Source organism: Adiantum capillus-veneris, chromosome 22 (assembly GCF_014529385.1).
Source record: "Adiantum capillus-veneris isolate H3 chromosome 22, ASM1452938v2, whole genome shotgun sequence".
NCBI classification, from domain to species: domain Eukaryota; kingdom Viridiplantae; phylum Streptophyta; class Polypodiopsida; order Polypodiales; family Pteridaceae; genus Adiantum; species Adiantum capillus-veneris.
The window spans coordinates 22,319,794-22,341,102 of NC_140952.1; the positions used below are offsets into that span (position 1 = coordinate 22,319,794).

The following is a 21,309-nucleotide window of genomic DNA, read 5'->3' on the forward strand; positions in this document are numbered from 1 at the left end:
GTTTGTGCTTGTCATCTTTCACAAATTGATACAAAATCTTTCAACCCTTTCTTAATCATGCATGCACCCTCTTTGCCCTCTTCGTTGCTTGAGATTCTTTGACCACATCAATGAATGTACATTGTAATCCTCCAACCCATTAATCCTTTGTGCATCATGCTCCCAAGTTTCGACAAGAAGTACAACATCGGCTTTGCTAATTAGTTTATCTATGCAAACCCCCGGATTCTATGGATATCCGTTGCAATTCCAAAAGCATACTTTCAATTGTAAGTCGGCCTCATAGGTCAGCTGTTCCTATTTGCTCAAGGGACTTGCCTCCTTTGACATGTTTTCTTCGGTAAACAAATTCTCCTTGTGTCCTCTTGAGATATACCTAGATGAATCCAGGATAAGCCCAGATTCATCCTTAAAGAAAAGTGCAAGGTATAGAACCATGGTAGTCACCCACAAGACAATATAACCATCAGCTCCATCATGCACAGTATTGACTAAATACCACGACATCCCCACTAATTTCGTCAGTGTCCAATAGTGGGTGTAGAACTAGGTACTAACATATGCTCCCAACACAACACACACCACACGCACACACACATGAGCATACATCAACACAAAGTTCAACGTATTGAGTTTCTGTCATGACTCCGGGGATCAAGGGCAGCCTCAACCATAATGAAGCCTAGCACTAAAAGAAGCATTAAATAAAAAAAAATAGCACAAAAATGAGGTAGTTGATAGGGCATACGCACCACAAAAGATGAAAAGAATTAGCACAATATCAACTTGAGATGCTTATTCTCAACAACAAGAACGCTTAGCATGTCATTCTTCATTGCAAGTGCCTGTAAGCCTTCAACTTGCTTGTTTACGGTCTCTTGCAACGTACCAAGTATGCCATAATCACGGTTTCCGATATTGTTGGTGGAGTGGTTGTGTTGCTATCTCCATTCTTAGAAGATTTTATATCATTTTTTACGATGGTTATGGACCTTGTTGAAGAAGAAGAACCCTTGCGAGTACCGGAAGACTTGGTTTACAAAAGAAGAGATGAGAGTCAACTTCCCCGAACCTGTTCACTTCAGGAATGCTCCTGCAGAAAAGCCTTCCATTGTATAGAGAGAGAGAGAGAGAGAGAGAGAGAGAGAGAGAGAGAGATGTCCTATCAAGGCCAACTTGACCTATACAACAAATCACATATATCAAATCTACATTCCACTTGTCATGTGAAAATCCAAAAACCAAAAAAATTTCCCAACTTCAGTGGCTTTTATGATTTATAAAAGCTCCCTTACGAAGGTAACACTAATCCATGTGAGAGAGAGAGAGAGAGAGAGAGAGAGATGAAATGAAATGTTATATTAACGTCTTCAAAAGGCCAAAGTGACCTATGAGACTAGAGAGTTACAATGTGGTGAATCTGATACAAAGTCAAAGTAACAAAATAACAACATGACAAAATAAAAATACGATGGAATCCTAAGCTGCTCGATGTGAACTAAGCCAAGTAAGCAGCTGCTGAGATAGCTAAATAGCTAAATCACAGGAGATCCAGCATCGGTCGCTAGCAGATCTCATCAATCTCCTCCATGGTCAGTAGTCTGACCGGGCGTCGTGCATGCCTGGCCAAAGTGATCCAAATCCTCTGATACAGCGCCCGTCGATGTTGTGGTGTCCTCCGCAATCGTGGGCGTCTGGATCTTCCCAGCTCAACCGCTCGGTCGATCAGTGTGCCTCTGGTGCGAGACGAATGTGAGCTCTGCTGTGGTAGTAGCTCCTCTAGCTGTCCAGTGTCTACTCTAAAGAAATCTGTGATCCGTCTATGAGACTGGCTAGCCTCTCCTCTCATCAAGCTCTTTCTGTGTCTGCACAGCTCAAGCAAAAACAAACCCACGCATCTCTGATCCTCGTACCCCATGACTTTGGAGAGTGGTTCAAAACCCTCTCTGAACAAGCAATGGAAGCAGCCTCGTATCTCGTAGTAAACGGGGCAGCGGCATGTGTAGTGCAACTCTGTCTCAGCCTCCATGTCACACAAGGGCCCCTGGCCTCTGCTGGTACTCCGTTGTATCTCCCAGTCTCAATCTACAGCTAGTGTGAAGATGTGCGTATCTGGCCAATAGCACATCGTATCCCATGAGACAGCCTGGCTGCGCGTATCCTCTCCCTCTTTGTCCATCTACTGAGCTGTTGTCAATAATGGATGCGTACAACCGTGCCAATGTGTGTCTAATCATGATAGTGCGATAATTCCCATGCTCCATAGGGTCTCCTGACTTGAAGATAGGTACAATAGTAGATAGGCTCCAAGTATCAGGCAAGCCTTCACACATGGCATAGTTAAACATAACTGCTAGAAGCTCTGCTAGATCTCTGGCATGCATGAAATGCTCAGCCACTAAGCCATCATGATCATATACTCTCCGAGTCCTCATCCTACCAATGGCCTTCTTCACCATCTCAATGGTGAAAAAAGCACATGCGTGTGGACATGGATCGGGAGGGTCAGGAAGGAACGGCTGTCTAGGAACTATGTACAAAGATGAAGCGTACTAGCCCCACGCCTCTGTAGAGGTAATGGTAGGGGTGGGGGAGAGTGCTCATGAAAGAGCCGCCATGCCTTACGTGAGTCCTAACTCAAGAATAGCTGGTATAGATTTTGCTCTAGTCAAGCCAAAAATGCCCTCTTCTTCCGACGCCTAAGTCAATCTGTGAGTGTCTGTGAGTGTCTGTGAGTGATGTCCCCCAAAAGCACCTCCCTCTGAAGTCTAGCTCTAGTCTCGCGGAATTCCGCATCATACCAACTGTTCTGTGGCATGCTCCTAGAACGGCATCTCTACTCAGGCTGAGTATGTGGGTATACCTCTGCTACTGCATCATGTAATGTCTGTGTCAGTATAGTAGTAAGCTCCAGTGCACAGCTGACTGTATATCCCATCTACATATACAAAGCCCGTCTCCTGCGTGAAGGTGTAGCAAGTAGGTGTTGTTGCCCGTGGACTATGTGCTACTTTAAACTGAAAAGAGATGGTCATTGATAGAAGGGCATGATCCACTGCCACCCCAACAAGTCTGGGTCCAACCGTGAGATCCTGGATACTAGAGATGACGCTCGGCTGTGCCATGACATAATCCACTGTGCTGGCTCCATGTCTGTGTGAAAAGCACGTAAAACCTCCCGTAGCGGGAAATCTCTATAGGCCATTCAAGATGGCCAGTCCATGTGTAGTTCCCATGTCTATCAAGTGTTGTCCATACTCAGTATATTCCACATTCTGTGATAGTCTGAACAGGCCCATCTCTACAACATCCAGCTCTCTCAGCATCTCCTCTGAAGTATCATAAAATATTGTCTGGTGATGGGCAGTCCTAGCATTGAAGTCCCCTAGAATGATAATGTCACCATCTCTAGAGAACTCCCATATGTCATCATCCAAAATAGAAAAGGGGGACTGTCCTCTGGGTGATGAGTAGACTAACGTACTCTGGGGAAGGTACCAAATAGCAATGTAAAGATATCTGTCGGTCTCTGCTCTCAATCTCACCCACATGTACCTAGCCTGCTCATCCCTGCGGGCTATATGTATCAATGGATGCAACTCCTCTCTGAATAACACTGCCACTCCCCTTGAGCCCCGCCCTTTGTGCTCTAATCGTGTTCCTGTCTGCAGGCTGTCTCCCATCTGTATCCACTGATGTGAGGCATAGATTGCCCACGGCCCTAATGTGTCTCAAAGTAGAAGATTATGTCTCTTCCAGTAAAACTATCCTCAAAAGCACCAACATCAAGGTGCATGGATCCATTACAATTCCAAGTGGCAACTTTAAGTGTAGTCCCATAGGTCTCGCACCGTCATGTGGAGCGTCGCTCCAGTATTACCACTCTTCCATCTCGGTAAAAGGCAATCTTGCCTTTTTCCCTTGCCGCTCTAATCTCCGGCATTACCTCCTGCATATGAGCGATCTGCAAGAGGGTAAGTTCATCCCCGAGAAAGATGCCCGTCTTCTTAAGAGTTGGCCTTTTCTTCAAAAAGTCCTCTGCTTCCATGGAGGGAAAACGAAAGATGAGTGCCCTTTCTTTCGAGGTTTCCCCATTGCTTCCATTTTTCTTGTTGCCCACTCTCCAAGCTCTTGTGTGCATCGGCTCATGAACCCCCATCAAAGCCATGAGTTCTTTTACCTCTTCGTCCACATTATCTTTGTCTTTAAGGCCGCAAATTCTCACATGTAAAGCGCGGACACGTCTTCTTTGCTCCTCCTCTAGTGTCAGATTAATAATAGTGGGTGTGGACGTGGACGTTATTTCCTTGCCTTTTCCTTTCTTGGCAACCTCAATCCATTTCTCAGCTTCATTTGCCTTTTGTTGAGTCTTTGTAATAACATCCACCCAAGAAGTTCTCATTTCTTTGTGCTGCTCTTCTCCCTCTTTGATGACCCGTACTTGCTCCTTGATCGTATTGAGCTCTTCTATTACTGAGGGTTCCAATTCTCCCTCTTCGAGTGTGTTTTTTGATCGTGCTTCAGCGAGATCTTTCTTGAGTGACTCAATCTCTTCATCCTGAGCCGTCACACGATCTTCCAGTGCATTTATCTTGCTTTCTTGAATCAACACGCGTCCTTCGAGCATTTTTATTGTGCCCAATAGGTTGCGGTTCATCTTGCTAATGGTTTCTGTCATTTCTTCTTTGCACTTTTGAATGGCATCCTCTAAGGGGTCGATCTTATCATTCTGCTTGCTCATGCTTAATCGCAACCCACAAAACGAGAGCCACACTATGCGCACATATGTTTCCACATTATGCATACATTTTCTCCCGCATCAAGCATACATTTTGAGTATCCCTCCAATTTCTGTAAAAAATCTGCAATATGAATTTTTTTTGAATTTTCTGAATTTCTTTGATTTTTGCCTGCAATCAAACTTTGAAAATTCTGAAAATTTTCCTGCAGTTTGATTTCTGAATTCTGAAAAATTCTGAAAATTTTCTGTTGCAGGATGTCTATGTCGAACCTGTACATGCCGCGCGGGGGGGGGGGGGGGGGGGGGGGGGGGGGGCTGGGCACACGACAAGGATGGGGCTGAGGCGCGCACCAGGCTGGGGGCTAGGCACGCGACAGGGCTGGGGGCTGGGGCTGTTCGCGACAGGAGCTGGGGGCTGAGGCGCACAATGGGAGCTGCGTGCGACGGCGGGGGGAGAGAGAAATGAAATGAAATGTTATATTAATGTCTTCAAAAGGCCAAAATGACCTATAAGACCAAGAGGTTACAATGTGGTGAATCTGATACAAAGTCAGAGTAACAAAATGAAATGACAAAATGATAAAATAAAAGTACTATGGGATCCTAAACTGATAGGTGTGAACTAAGCAGCTAGCTGGGATAGCTAAATCACAAGTCACAAGAAATCCAGCATTGGTCACTAGCGGGTCTCATCGATCTCCTCCATGGATAGTAGTCTGACCGGGTTTCGTGCATGTTGGGCCAAAGTGATCTGAATCCTCTGATGTAGCCTCCGTCGATGCTGTATAGTCCTCCGCAGTCGTGGGCGTCTGGATCTCCCCAGCTCAGTCGCTCGATCAATCAATGTGCCTTTGGTGTGAGGCGACAAGATCTGTTGTGGTAGTAGCTCCTCTAGGTGTCCAGTGTCTGCTCTAAAGAAGTCTGTGATGTGTCTCTGAGACTGGCTAGCCTAGAGAGAGAGAGAGAGAGAGAGAGAGAGAGAGAGAGAGCATACCGTCTCATCCAAGTTGGCAAGCTTGATTTTTGGCTTATAAGTAAGGTCCACAACCTGCTCCCATATGATAGGTATTGAGCCCCTAACCTGCACAATTGTAAAACTCAGTTGCACAATTCTCTCTCTTTCAAACATCAAAACCAAGAGTGTGAATATATAGAATACTTGGACATAAGATGCCACACATCCATTCACTTGTAAAATTTGCTCTGTTTCAACAAAGTTGGCCACATCCCCATTGGAATTTGCTCCTCTTCTCCACATTCTTGTTCCTAGCATAAGTAACAAAACTTAATGACAACCATGAAGTTTACTGATGGACAGAAAACAACACAAAGAATTTTGCTGAATCTTAACTACTGACCTATGCGGCGAACGCAACGGCGAGCAATGAGAGAGACTTTCAGAAGTGTTTTCTTCAACTCCAATTCATATGTCTGAAAGCCTAACTGTAGGTCAAGGAACCCTTGGCTATAACTGGATAAGAGATGAAATGAGCACCCATATTTGTCGATGCATATAAACTCACAAAAGAGCTTATAGACAGGCTCCATGAGTGACTCTGCACTAGCACAACCAAATAGCTTACAAAAACAGCACACTACAATGGCAGCAACTCATCAATACCCGACTTGTTTACACTAGAAATATGCCCTTTGAGGCTTTCTGAAGCTCTGTAGTAAGCATATTAGAAGAACTCAGCATCACATGCAACCCTTCCTTGAACTTGATGGATACTTCCTTGAATCACTGGAAGTGCAAAGGAGTCGAACTGTATGCCCAAAATGTCTTGCTCAGTAATCTAGACACTTTTGTCATTAAAGAACCAGCAAGATTTGAAAAAGGTAGCCACTTTTTCTATGACAATAAACATTACTAAGAGTGAACAAGGACAGTGAAAGTGATGCACCTGCATTTTGTAAAGATTGTCCCAGAGTTGCTTATTCCAAACAAACCTCGAATCCACCTATAATTAGAAGGAAGCAATGAAGCACTAACTGTCAACTCATTTGGGAACACATGCGCACCAACCCTCACACCGCACACAACCACATACCCCCCCCCCCCCCCCCCCCCCCCCCCCCCCCCCCCAAAAAAAAAAAAAACCGGCCATAGGCACCCCCCTATGCACACACCTTAAACTCACATACGCACGCACTTGCAATAGCAAACACTAGAAAAAACACTACATAGGCCCACATGCATCACACCTCACTCACACACACACACACACATCTTTTTTTGTAAATCTGTTTTGATTAATTTACAAGTGGGAAACCTCATAGTGAGGAAAACCCACCAAAAAGATCAAATACAAAGGGAGGAACATAGAAGTGTTCTGTGATGTGAAAGCGCTAAAAGCAAACATAGAAGAGTTACAAGATTTCCAAGGATATGTCCCCAATATCAAAGGCAAATGTAATGATTTCCTCATCAAAATCTTGAATGGGGGAAAAGGATCCGCCTCATGCCGATGAAACATGCGAAAATTGCGGTGGCGCCACAAAGACCATATTGACCAAAATCTGACCCATGTGAAGAAGATCGCAAATCCATTGAAGGGAAGTCGGAAGAATGCCAAAAACCCAGAATCGTTTGTGAAAAACTGCTAAGGGAAATCAAAGGTGCATACAAGCAGAGACGCGGTCAAGGAAAGCCCTGGTGAAGAGACAATCCCAAAGCAGATGCCTGACAGTCTCATCATCAACGGAGCAACTGACACAACGAGAGGAGCTGATGTGACGCGTTGACGCGTCGCAAGGAGGGTGCCAACCGGAAGAACTCCCTGCAAACAACACCAAAGAAACAGACGCTCCTTAAGAGGCAAGTGGGACTCCCAGATTGCAGTAAGAGCCTTTCTCGACCTTTGATCTGATTTGTGTAAAGACCAAAGCGCATTACAGTGATCAGCAAGCCAAGAGTCCTGCGTAAGAGAAGTATAGATATTGCAGGCGGAAATCGCATCAAAAAGAATGTCCCATAGATTCCAATCCTGCATACAGCATCCACTGGCCATCAACGGAATAGGGAGGAAACAGCTAGCAAATGCTCAAGCACGCTCCAAATCTGACGATAATGCAAGCCCAACCCAAAGCGTACTGCTACCTAAGAAAAAGTAAGCAATTCCCAGATGAATCCACCACGTCATCCACCGTGCGTATGCCTTGGCCAGATGGGAAGTAAGCTTGGCGAGGCGACCGGAGCAAGAGAGAACACCCTACTCCAGTGAATGCTTTCTAGACACAACGAATTCCCATCTGTTTGTTGCCTGCCATGCCAAGAGAGATGATCCGTAACAACTTTCCAAGCAGAGAGCAAACTAGAGGTGATCAAGCAACCAGGAATATGACCAACAATCTTGCCAAACACAATCTCCCAAAGGGAAGTCTGCCAATGACCAAAGGCGGGACTGGTAAACATGCTGACATAGATCAGCAATCGTAACTGTCCATGGCTAAGACTGCTGTGCAAGAGTAGGCAATAACATAGCCTTCCTTGCCAATGCGTGGCGGCGAAGGTCCAAAAATATTCAAACCCCCAAGACGCTTCAGAGTGCAAAGTTTCTCCATTGCTAACAAACGGAGGCCTTTCTTATGAATACTAGTGCGTAACAAGTGAGATACAATATCCGACATAAGCAACGAGAAGCGAGAACGAGGCCAATGCAACAACAGCAAGTAAAACTGAACATATGCCATCCTGATACTTTGGACAATACAAAGTCGAACATGTAACGGCCATGTAGAAAGTTTCCAATAGTGCAATTTGACATTCAATCGTTGCATAACCCAATTAGCTTGCTGGGTATTGGTTGCCTGCCAGCCAATAGGATATCCTAAGTGTCTGACCACCACGTGCGGATCAATAATTTTGCCCGGCCACAAAAGATGATGCCAATCACAAACACCAAGAGACAAGAGTTTGGATTTCCGAAAGTTAACCATATATCCAATGCCTGCATAATCTCTCGCACATCATCCTGGTTATTGCGGGGCATGAACAAAGAATCATCAATATAGGCCCGTCCTATAAAGTCATTGTCATTGGGTAATTTCAACTCGTGAAGACGACCAAGCGAAGTCAAGTGATCCACATGCAATAACAAGGGGTGATTGGCAATGGCATACAACAAGGCGCTAAGTAGGCAACCCTGTCTAACAGAGCATCCAAGAGGCCAAGGTTCAGTCAATTCACCATCAAGAAGGCATGAAGATGCACTACAAGCATACAAGAAGTATATAACATGGGCCAACTTTGGACCAAATCCAAAGGCCCGCATTGTAGCGGCAATGGAATCCCACAACACCGTATCAAAAGCCTTTTCAATGTCTACTTGCATTATGAGAACATCCTGCTGTGTATAGTTGGCATATTCCATTCCAATCAATACATTAACCAGATATATCCAAAATTTGGCGACGAACAATGAAGCCATACTTCACGGAAACACACACACACACACAGTGCACACACACACACACACACACACACACATTCCCAAACACATGCACACCCCACAAAGAAGCGGCCAGCCCACACGCACACAACTTGCATCCGCAAGGGACACATGCAACCACGGACTCAGACTTGCAAACACCTACTTTCACACGCACCCTCCCCCCTTCCCCCAAAAAAACAAACTCACACATGCAAACCAACGAATAAACCAGAAAAGAGAAGGTGAGCAAGAAAAACCAGACCCTTCTACCATTTTCTCAAGCCAAATCGCTTGTTATAATGAAGTCCTTCAAGCATTAAGATTAAAAGTCATAAATTACTTCTATAACATGAACTAACAACTTTAATACCTGCTTCCAAAGTGACTGATTCCTCTGCAATGAGAGACTTGCTTGAACGCTACAAAAGGGGGACCACCAAGATCAAATACAAATCAAAATCTGCATAGATTCATTAGCAAAACTGCAACTGAATATATATTTCAAAGTCAAAAATATCAACTCTTTTCATTTTGTATCTTTAATCAATAGTATTGTTTTCAACAGCGCGCTTTGTTTATTTGATAAAACAACTCCAGTATTAAAGAGCACCTTCTGAACAAATGAAGCTGCAGATAGAGGAACCAAAAAATCTAAAAACTACAATTTACACAGGACTCCCTTGCTCTTGTATGAAAGTAAATGAAGGCCAAAAACAAACGAAAAAGAAGCCATTTCTATTAGCTAATCTTCCTCAAATATCAGGGGCACAAGGGCATTTCAAAACCATCAAGAACAGTTAGATCTACCTGTGAGTCAGGTCAGCATCATACGACATGTATAAACCAGGTGTTGCCTCCAAAAGCTGAAGAAGACTTCGCAGATGAGCTTCATTACTCCGCTGTTACGTAACAATGTCTACGTTAAGACCTACACAGGTTCAGTGCCTCGATGCAACAGTTGTATATGCTGGCATGTACTCTGAAGCATCAAATTACCTGTATTTCAGTCAAATGCCCTGACTCAGATCCGCACCGCAGGAATTTCATTGAGCAGATTCTGTATACAGTGCTTCCACAGTAACTGCCAACATACTCTCGAGATGTGACAACTAGAGCATAGGCTTCTGTATACAAGTTCGGTGAAAGGGAAAAAAATTATCAGTATAGAATTTAGGGAAAATACCCAAATACCCCTAACATTTCTGCAAATTCCCAAAACACCCCTCAAATTTTAAAACTTCATACCCTTCATATTTTGCAATAATCTCCCAAAAATGCCCTTAGTTTATTTTTAAAATTATGAAATACCCCTTGTTAATCTTGCAAACATCTCCGAAAACATTTTTCTATGCAACTCTTCATAGGAAGATTAGTTCTCTCATTAGAAGATCATAAAACTAGAATTCTAGATGGTATTGTGACACAAGTGAGCTGACGTGGCATGTCTATAGTGGACCTAAAGGGGCCGGACAATACCCTATAGTTCTCAGGGTCTTTGACAATGAGATAGTGGTTTCCCTCCTCATCGCAAAGCCTATCATCATCATTAGTTACCATGATTACTGTTAATCCTCTCCCTAGCCGTTCTTTAATACATATGCATTGACGTCCTTGAACATCAGCATACATCAAGGCTCCATGGTCATTGGATCCCTTAAGAAAATTTGCAGTGTATTTTGGCATGTTTAAGGGTTTTTGGGAGGTGCTACCCCCATGGTCCCTTGCTGCTGGAAACCTCCAAGTTGTCCAATAATATGATCCTTTGGAAGAGGTGTCTATATCACTGCCCTCTTCTATGATAGGTGCTAAGGGATCTATCCTCGCTTGGTTTACACTCTCTTCTATCGACACTAAGCTAACCTGATCTCCAGCCACTCTCTGTTCTCTTTGAATACACCTTCCGGCGGTTTTGTTGTGGTTTGCCAAGAGAAATTCAACGGTATTGTCTACAACAAAAGTCTAACTCTATTCAGAGACTTATGGGACATGCCAGGCAAGGTTTTGGAATGCATGCAGCTCATAAATGTATCCTACACAAAAGCCAGTGTCCACCTCAGCAGGGTAAGAGTCCTCTAGCGAAGAGAACAAACCAAGGAAACCGGATGAAAGTTCATCAAAGGATTCCAAAGAAGCAAGGGAATCAGATGATAGTGCATTAGAGGGTTCCAACAATACAAGGGAACCATATGAAAGTTCAACAAAGGATTCCGGAGAGGTAAGGGAATCAGATGATAGTGCATCCGGGGGTTCCAATGACAAAAGGGAATCAGCTGATGGTTCATCACAGAATTTCGACGATTCAGATTGAGGTGCCAGCGGACAGGCAAGGTCAGCAAGGCACAAGAAAAGAATAGAAAGGTAAGCTAGGTCCACCGGATAATTGGTCAAGAGTACTTTTTGTCCCTCGATGCAAGGTGGATAGAGGAGGAGAACATTGCAAGTTCTCTTCAGAGAGAGCTGTACCTTGAAGACTTTGGAAAATTAGCGTGTCTATGCCAAAAGTTACCGATGAGCAGGTTGAATCTGGAGCGGTGCAGACTGAACAAGAGGGGAGCCACTCCATTCCTTTGTCACAGATTGCCCAGATTGAATAAAGTCACTAATTTCTCTTTGAGATTTTGACAGGGTGACAATATTTTGCGGATTGACTTTATGAACATATGTACATTGGTTTTGGAAATTTTCTTGATTGAATTGAAGACTTGTGCTCTTTCATGTGTATATTGTTAGAGACATGTAGAGAAGATGAAATGTTTGCAACATTTTGTCTGATGAATGATTTGAAATTAGTGCATCCAGACATCTGTTAAAAATCGGTGAGATCTGGATGTGAAGGCTAAGTGAATGAGAACTGAATGAGATTCTAGTGCATCAAGATGTCTATCTGGATGAGATGAATGGATAGTGGTGTGAGTGCATCAAGAGTTCCGGAAGGATGAGATGGTTGCATAATGATCTAGGTGTATCAAGAGTTCTGGACGGAATGAGATGGCTAGATTGAATGATTGAAACACGATCTTCAGTGTGAACTAAGTGTCTGATATTGTGAATTGCATGCTATGTGGATGTACTGTCTTGTGGGGATGGTCATGGGCATGGTTTCCTTGATTGAAATGTGAAAAGAAAGGATAGTAACAAGATTTAGTATATCAAGACATCCGTGAAAAGATCGGTGCGGTCTAGATGTGATTGCTAAATGATTACAATGATTGGGATTTGTATCTGAAGACCCTCGACAGAAATATGATAGATAAGTGACTAATGTCTTTGTAATATGTATATGTGCTAGATTGATGGAGTCCGGTGCATGGGTACATAGAATCAGTGTCTACTGAAGAAAGTTTTGGCAATTTTGCAAGCGTAATCGAGGGCAACTACAATTCTTTCAAGAGGGGGGAATGCCACAAAGTGCCGGGTGGACAAGAGGAATTGAAACCTGAAGAACTGAACCCTAAAAGTGTGGCCGAGGGGCGTAAATAGAAGGGGTTATGGTTTTTAATGAAAACCTAAGCCTACCCAACTTATGGAGCACCGGTCGAGGGGCCTAACCCTAAAAAGTCAAAAGCTTTTGGGTGTGAATACTTTTGAACCTGATGCTTTTGGGGCTTTGCTGCACCCCTTGTAAGTTTAAAAGAGCCCTTTAGACCACTCTTCTGCAGAGCATCTAGACACAGAGTCTTAGAGAGAGTTGGACCCTCGAGAGTTGTACTTTGTGAGCATAATAATAAAGAAATACCGAAAGGGGCGCCCGTCTTTGGGGCCAGTGCGTCTTGGCTCGGAACTCCACCATGTCGTGTCGACTCCTCTCTCTCTCTCTCTCTCTCTCTCTCTCTCTCTCTCTCTCTCTCTCTCTCTCTCTCTCTCTCTCTAGCGAAGTTCATTGAATTTGCAGTTTCTATTCGTGTGTTGCTATCGATTTCTCGCTTTGAGTATCCAAGCCTGTAACAAGATGGCCAAGGGTGAATGCAATCACTTCGGTATATCACCACGAACTGGAATCACTTCGGGATTTGTACCCGAACAACCAGACTTCTCCTCCATCTGGAGCAAGTTACAAAACGGAGAGAATGAATATCCCTATTCAATTCGAAATGGTTACCTCTACCATCACCATGCAATTTGCGCGACCGTGCCATTGAGGAAGAAAATCATTGATGAAGCAGATGCTTCGCCTTATGCAGGTCACCGGAGTATTCTCCCTACAACTCTAGCATTGGAAAGCAGAAATCGATCAGTATGTCAAGGAATGCTTGGTTTGCCAAAGAGTTAAGTATGATCGGCGTAAGACACCTGGGTTACTCCAACCTTTGTATGTGCTTGGGAGAGTATTGTCATGGATTTTATTATTGATCTCCCTAAGACTCATACTCGAAATGATGCGAGCTGGACCACTGTGGACAGATTAAGCAAGCAAGCTCATTTTATTCCAATAAGGAAAACGATCAAAGCGGATTATATGGCTAGGGTTTTTCTAACACAGATTTTTAAGCATCATGAGATGTCCAAGTCTATTGTGAGTGATCAAGATCCTTGCATGACAGGAAATTTTTGGCGTGCCTTGTTTGACAACCTTGGCACAAAGTTGACATTCTTCTGCATGAATCAAAGAAAGATATTGGAGACGAAACTCGAATGTTTTTTACAAAGGAATTGGATTGTGAAGTCCACCCTAGATACATTGTTTTGTAATCAGCATTTGACTATCAAACTTTCCACCGGCTATGCTTCCTAACTGTATCTTTTTGGCCTAGGGTTGAGCGTGTGAATTTGTGTGCGCGCGCGCGAGATGGGCTAAGTGAGATAGCCAATTCCACAACATTGGATATGTTGCAATCCTTTGTGTCGGACAGATAGTCTAACTCGGAGAAGTATTTGCTCCTTGTCGAGTACGCGTATAACAATAACGTACATTCGTCTACAAGGAAGGCACCCTTTGAGATTCCTTATGGTAAGCCTTTGCTTCCACCGATCATTTTAACTAGGGATAAGATATTTGCAGTAGATGAGTTTGTCCAGAATATGGACACTGCCTAGGGGCAAGTTAAGAGAGCAATTTTATGCTCTCAGGAAAAGCATAAGAAAGTTGCGTATAAGCACAGAAGGAATTTGGGCTGAACAGTCGGTCAATTGGTCTTACACAAGTTTGAGAAGGCAAGACTAAAGAAACAAGTGACTCAATTGTTATTATGGGCCGTTTAAGATAATTGACCAAGTGAACGATGTGACATTTCAATTAGAGCTACCGCCTAATTGGAGGATCCATAATGCTTTTCATGTTAGTTTACTCTGGCCATATGTGGGACTGTCTCCAAGTCAGCCTCTTGTTGAGGAACCTCTTGAGGTTGAGGAAACGGAAGAAATACTCCAACTAGAGCATATCATTCATCATCAAGAGCGGCCATTAAAGTCCGGAAAGATTAATGGAAGTATTTGGTAAAGTTCAAGAACTATTCTACTTTGGACACTCACTGGATGACCGAGCAGGAATCAACATCTTACCCAGAGATTCTTACGTACAAGCACGACACTTGACTACAATTGTTTAGAAGCCAGAGAGATGTTGCTAAATGGACTATTTTCTTACTTTTTTGAGTATCTTGAAATTAGGATTTTTAAATGTGTACACTTGAACTGTAAAAAATTGGAACTGTAGATCTACTAGGACTGATAAAAGCCATCAAGAACGGATGATTTTGATGTGTCATATGATAGGTGACATTAAGCATCGTGAAGGAGTTATTCCATAAGTTTGGTGGGAGAGGCTAGGAAATGGGTATTCCCGATGCGTCACATGATGGGTGATAGGAGCATCGCATAGGAAATATTTCATTGGTCTAGGAGCAATTCCTAACTGATAAAGGAGTATGGGTAAAGATGCAGGCACAAGAATAAAGATAGGTTCTAAGAAGCTTTTTGATTTTATTTTTTTTTAAAGCAAGATATTTTTAAGTGCTTTCCCGCAAGGAAATCGCATTGCATATGTGCATGAGGTTACATCCAGGAACGCCTGGGAAGTGTTGTGTAGCATCAGTTGTCAGCTCACAGTGCTTTTGTTAGCGTTTTTAAACAGGTTCACATTTTTCTATTAAGTGACTAACCGCCCACTTAATAATTAGGCAGTCACTTAATAAAAAGAAGGCTAATAAAAAGAGGCATCCCCTATTGAGTTGAAAACAACGTACTATCCCTCTCTCCTCTCTCTAAAACTACCGCTAGTCGGTTTCTCTCCTCCCTATTCCAACGCCCTCTTGCTCTGCTATTGTTGCCAGGAATTTGTCGACTATTCCTGCCGGCTCCAGAAGCCTATAAAAGCAATCAAGTGCTCCCTCTCCTGCTCAGTCCTGCCAGTGCTAGCATGAGGAAACTCTGCCGCCAGGAATCTGCAAGTGATCACGTGAAGTCGACATGTGGAGGTCGATTTTCCGTACTTGGAGCAACAGGTGAAGCTTGTGAATATGCTCTACGAGTTGTTGCTTTCGTGTTTGTGCTTTTTGTAGGTAAAGCATCGCGGAGAAGCGAGGAGGTTTCGGCCTACGCTCGGGGATCCCAAAAACGGAAACCGGAGCGGTCTGCGGAGCTCTCCGCTCCAAGTACAGACAGGAAAGGAATTGAAAGCTTGTCTCTCAGACTTTCCCTAACGAGAAGGAAACGACCATCGAGTCTAAGATCTAGAACGGAGAGGTTTTCTCCGGTGCTTGTGCTTGTAAAAAGAATCTCCTTGAAAAAAGATTCTCTCTAAGGAGGGGGATCAGTCCATCTTCTAGTCCCCAATACCAAGTCGATCCTCTTCCTCGTCTCTTTTGGGCAATATTCTATCTATTTTCAGCTTATTGATTATTTTTATGCGCTCCCGATTGTGACAACAGTATATAATGTGCGTTTATTTTTAGGTCTATGTCAGGTATATAGTTCGCATATAGAAATTTTACACGCATCGCCGCACGAATGGCTGATGTTTTGAAAGGGGTAAGACTCAGCGTCAGCGCATTGTCTTGCCCGAGGAGGCCGTTGAGGCTTTTGAATTTCTCAAGGTTGCCGTGACTGAAGCTCCTTGTCTCATCCTTGCCTCTTCAGATGACCCCTTCAAGACATAGACGAATGCGAGAAGCATCGCCATAGAAGCTGTGTTGCAGCAGCACAGTGGTCCAGTGGCATTTCTTAGTAGAAAGTAAAACAGTACAGAGGAGAACGCTGTGTACGATAAAAAACTTCTCTCTGTCTACCATTCTCTAAAGCAATGGAATAATTTTTGGTATGGTAGAGATTTTTATTGTTCGCATTGATCATCAAGCCCTCAAGTGGCTCTAATCTATGCTTAGTGCACATTGGAGCGACCGCCAACAAGGTGGGCTCAATTTTTGGTGGTTTGATTGAATATGTTCCCGATAAAGCTAACCCCGTTGCATATGCGTGTTACGTCACAAAAGACAAATCTTGGCTCTTGAGCCAGTTCCATAGTCTCTATTCAAAGAATATCTTTTGACAGCATGAAAAATCAGTATGCAGATTCAGAGTTTGGGCAATGATTGCAAGCTCTTGCTACCCAAGGGCCCCAACAACTCTCTCATTCGTGAGGGTCTCTTTGTATTTTTGTCACCGTCTTTGTGTGTTACCTTCTCTTAGAAAAGCCATATTGCACGATGCACATGATCCACTCACAAGTGGGCATAGAGACATGAAAACCACTTTAGAAAAAATTGAAAGATTCTTTTATTAGCCTAGAATGCGAAAAGATGTGTTTAAGTATGTCACACGGTGTTCCTCTCTCTTTTCAAGTTCACTTGTTGCAGTTTTTGTTTGTGTGTTGCGATTGATTTCTCAATTGCTTGTTACATATTGTGGTCTATTGACTCTTGCGATAAAATGGTTCATTATTTGTAGACGCAAATGCCTCTATTTGTGACCTCATTGGAGAAATTTTTTTTCTAACATAATTAAAGATAAATCTCTATTGTCAAAAAAGATAAACTATGCCAAAAATGGAGCAAATGGTATAAGGGTATTTCTGGGAATTTCGACAAATTTTCATGGTGATTTCATACCTAGAACCCAGGATGACAATGCTCCACAACAAAACCCTATAAATCAGGTAACTGACCAGAGAGAAGCCTGAGGACTCCAAGAAAACCGAATACGACCTGCCTTCGGCATGACTGGCATGAATCACCCCCAGGCAGATCACCTGCCTCATCAGTTGTTAGCCAAATTATGCAAAGTAGATGGCCATTATTATACCAATACATCAATGCAAGCTTAAACGGAAGTAAGTTGCAACCCAACAACCGCAATACAGAAGAATTGCATTACGCACTGATAAATTGCAATTGTCCCGTCTTTCTACTGATCATCAAATGGTCTGTGTGGTCTCCTTCCAAGGACTCAAGGATGTACTGATTCTGAAATTCCCATAAACGAAGTCGGCTGTGAAGTTTTTTTTGAAACAGATAACGATGATCCATGATTTGTGACAAACCCACCAGCTAATCTGTTGTAGAATCCACACAAATACTAGGGTTATAAATTTGAGAAAAGAGCCAAAGACATTACGATCACTCATTAGAGCAGTGTTGTTGCACTTGTTGTGACACGAACAAACCCCACATCCCAGAAGAATGGATTTGAATATAGCCAGTGCACAGCAATGTTAATTTGCATGGAGCTTGAACAGAGTACAAGGAAGCTTCACCTTTTGAAGTCGTGTTTATAAGCTTTCTTAACAGATTGCCCCCTCAAACTCTTCACATTCGCTAATTTCGACAGATTTCGGTCATTAGCTCTCTTGTGCAGGAGCATAATCTTCTCTCTTCCCCTTCTCTGTTTATTTCAAGTACGTGAAGGGTGGTCGGATCCAGTGTATTTATATATGTATACGTAGAGACACACATGTTTTTAGCAGAATAAGCTCGATTAGTGCACATTGCATATGCCTGTATATGCAATGTACATCTCGAGCCCCTATTGTGGTTTGGGAAAATGGAAATCATCAAGTTAGGATGGTTTCACTGTTAAATTCTTAATTAAAACTTCAATGGGGCTCTTACCAAAATTCATTTTTGTCAACATTACCCTGTCGTACATCATAGCCGCCCTCGACGATGAGTTATCTTAGTCTACTACTTGGTGCTTGAGAAACATAGTCTGTCCCAAGCGTGCTTCTACACAATTAATTAGCCTACACATCTTTCAACAGTAGATGGCTAGTCTACTCGATGTTTGAGCAACATATTTCAGCACAAGCGTGTCTTCTTGCATGAAAATCTCAACGTTTAGAACTTTAATGAGAACATAAGGAAAAGAAAGATAAGTTATTACTTCAATAAAATCACTTATACATCAATGTCTTGTTTGGTGCCCAACTTGTATGAATATTTCAATTTAATTACATTGATCATTGGATCAATGTAATTAAATTGATCATTGGATCTTGTTTGGTGCGCAACTTGTATGAATATTTCAATTTTAACTACATTGATCATGGATCATCTAGCTTCAATTCATTACTTAGCAAAAAGAGAAGTTCTTGAGCCAATGTATATATGTACAGAGCTCCTTACCTTTTGTACTAGCTTATCCATAGATCTAAGGAGCCTTGATAAATGGGAATGTCCTCAAGCTCAACAAATTCATGTAAATAATAATGAGTGTCTCCGTGAGAGGAGATAATAGGTTTACTTTTGAGAGCATAGCTTTCAGCCAATTAGGTGGTAACTTGAGTGTACAAGCCAATTATTTATCCTTGTCCTGAATAGAAAAACTTTCTTCGTGGCGAGTTAGCTAACTTTGCATGATATTGGTGAAGTATGCATTTCTCACCCGTGTAGTCCTTGCTTGTGCTTTACCTTATAAAAGATTTATTGGCATAAGAACCATTTGGTGAGTGCAACTTAAAATATCTGTAATGCATTAGCCAGAGATTTTGTCCTTATTGTCATGTAGTATGGTGTATTTTTATCATCAAAATGATTTATGAAAGATCATACACATACTCTTTTCAAAGAGTCGTGATGTGAGAACAAAGGGAGGGCATGACTTCCCTATCCTCAACTCTCAAGGCTCTACACATGGTGGGATTTATATATTAAAGCTCCACCTAGCCAATTCCAGATATAGTTGAGCCCTACCCCTTGTACATAAGACCCCTTGCCATGTGTGCATCCTTGGGGATAGTTTCTCCCTATCCTCCTAGGATATGCTCATAGCCTCTAGGTAGGGATTCGCGGGATAGCATTTTATTATATCATGGCCCATGCTTATCCATCGTAGGTAGCACTCTGAGATCCATGTCCTAAAATTGCTCCCCCTTAAAGAAGAGTTTTTGTTCTATAAAAAAAGAGTCATAAATCTCACTTGGAGAACACAAATGTTTTCACCCTTTGTAGGCTTTTCTTTTGGGTTCAATGTAAACAAAACTTTTGTTGGTGACATCTTAAGTTGTAGACATCATACTCATACACCTTGAAGAGTTTTGTGAGTTAATAAACTTAATTATTTTACATAGATTATCACATATGTGTCATATCATGCTACCCCTTTTAGTAGTAATCGTGAAAAGAATCAGGTTAATGGAATTTAAATAAACAACCAAGTATGCAAGTTGTTCAAACTTGGATGAAACAAATATGATGTGGCTCATCAAATGGCCAAACTCCATGAGTCTAGTATGCATAATCAATCTTGTATTCCCTTAATCATCTAAGCTCGATAATCTTGAGCCTAATATTCTTCCAAAAATACTGCTCCTAAAATCATGTCAGTCATGACATTTGTTATGTGTAGCATGATATCTTTTCAACTACTTACACTCTATATAATCCATAGAGAATGTGTCCCTCTAGATGAGAGGTTCTTGTGTGAATTAGAGTCTACCTTGCTAAAGCGCTCAACCTAAACAAGTACCTTACTTGTTAATCTCTATAATCCCAGCTTTTGAAATGGCCATCATAGTGTTTGTAGATGTGGATCTAAAAAGAGGACCAACAATTTGGACCATTTGACACAATAAAAGTTTTGGCACCATGTGTTTAGTCCTTGGGAGCTCTCATACTCTCCACATGTAGAGTATGTCCCTATTAAACCAAGTTAACACTGAAAAGTGAAATTGTGTGTAGAGTGACATAAACACTGTCTCTACAACAAGAAGGATCCTTCATTCTTCTTGACTTTAAATTTATAAGTATGCGGCTCCTCATGCCTACCTTGGCCTAAAGAGGATGCTACTTTGTCGTATACGAACTTTCTAATATCTTCATGAACCTACACTATACTATATTCTCTTGCACAATACTACGGTTACAAACCCTATAGAGAAGCGCTACCCATGTAGCTTATTAGGTCTTTCATTCAACCCAGGTATTTCCAAAGTATTGTCAAACTGTGCTTATGCTCAATACTTTCTAGCCTCATACCCAACTAGGTTTACAGTGGCTTATTGCCCTTTTTGACTAACCCAAGTAACAAAGTATTGCCAAGACTTTTTATGTTGAGTACTTTGTAGCCTAATACCTCACCGGGTATAGCTACAACCAAAAGTAGAATGTTCCTATCAAATTTCCTTTGTGTATTTGCTTTCTTAATCCAACCATAGAATTGGATTGCTAGCTCTTAACTTAGACCGTCAATCTAAACCTAAAATTAGATTATTATCTCTTAGCTTAGATCCACTTTGTGGATCACAATGGATCACAACTTGTATGACGAGAAGTAATGGCTAATAGCCAAGCCAAAACGTAGCTAAACGATCAATCCATGCTTGAAATTCTTTAGATATCCATCCACAGTAGGAAGGGAATGGTGTCTAAGAGGGCCTCTTTATTTTTCATGTGATTAAAAATGGGATTAGGAATGGGCAAATGGGTAGATGCCATGTAGATTGAAATGGTGGGTATGGCATGGCCTAAAAATGAGTTGTCAAACTTGTAGGCTTAGAGGTGGTGGGAAATAGATATTTAGTGATATAGTGAAAAAATCTCTTATAAAATTAAAAAATGAACCATTTTCTAAATATCTAGGGTAAAAACATAATCACCTTCCTTAAAACTGGTGTGCCTTGCAGTGCTTGTTAGCATGCTTAGTGTAAAGTTCTTGTGAGTGTTTAATGGAATAATGCACACTTGCATAGTATCATGAAAATTAGTA

General features: G+C 42.2%; 1 protein-coding gene across 3 annotated transcripts in view; it reads right to left on the reverse strand.

Annotated features, from left to right (window-relative positions):
• The window catches only part of LOC147429021 (phosphoinositide phosphatase SAC8-like), a 50,622-nt gene extending 32,484 nt beyond the window's left edge, over nt 1–18,138 (reverse strand). Inside the window, exons 1-11 of one of the 3 annotated variants that reach the window (XM_086494891.1) lie at nt 17,861–18,138; nt 17,486–17,659; nt 17,273–17,356; nt 10,171–10,298; nt 9,982–10,073; nt 9,545–9,593; nt 6,646–6,702; nt 6,474–6,507; nt 6,100–6,180; nt 5,901–6,007; nt 5,736–5,822 (exon numbers count right to left, since the gene is read on the reverse strand). In XM_086494891.1, coding sequence (XP_086351017.1) covers nt 5,736–5,822; nt 5,901–6,007; nt 6,100–6,180; nt 6,474–6,507; nt 6,646–6,702; nt 9,545–9,593; nt 9,982–10,073; nt 10,171–10,298; nt 17,273–17,356; nt 17,486–17,633 — 867 coding nt within the window. In that variant the 5' untranslated portion in view covers nt 17,634–17,659; nt 17,861–18,138. Of the gene's footprint in view, nt 1–5,735; nt 5,823–5,900; nt 6,008–6,099; nt 6,181–6,473; nt 6,508–6,645; nt 6,703–9,544; nt 9,594–9,981; nt 10,091–10,170; nt 10,299–17,216; nt 17,357–17,485; nt 17,660–17,860 lie in introns of those variants that run through there. The other 2 variants (XM_086494892.1, XM_086494893.1) reach the window with 2 other exon arrangements.
• Between the last annotated feature and the right edge of the window lie 3,171 nt (nt 18,139–21,309).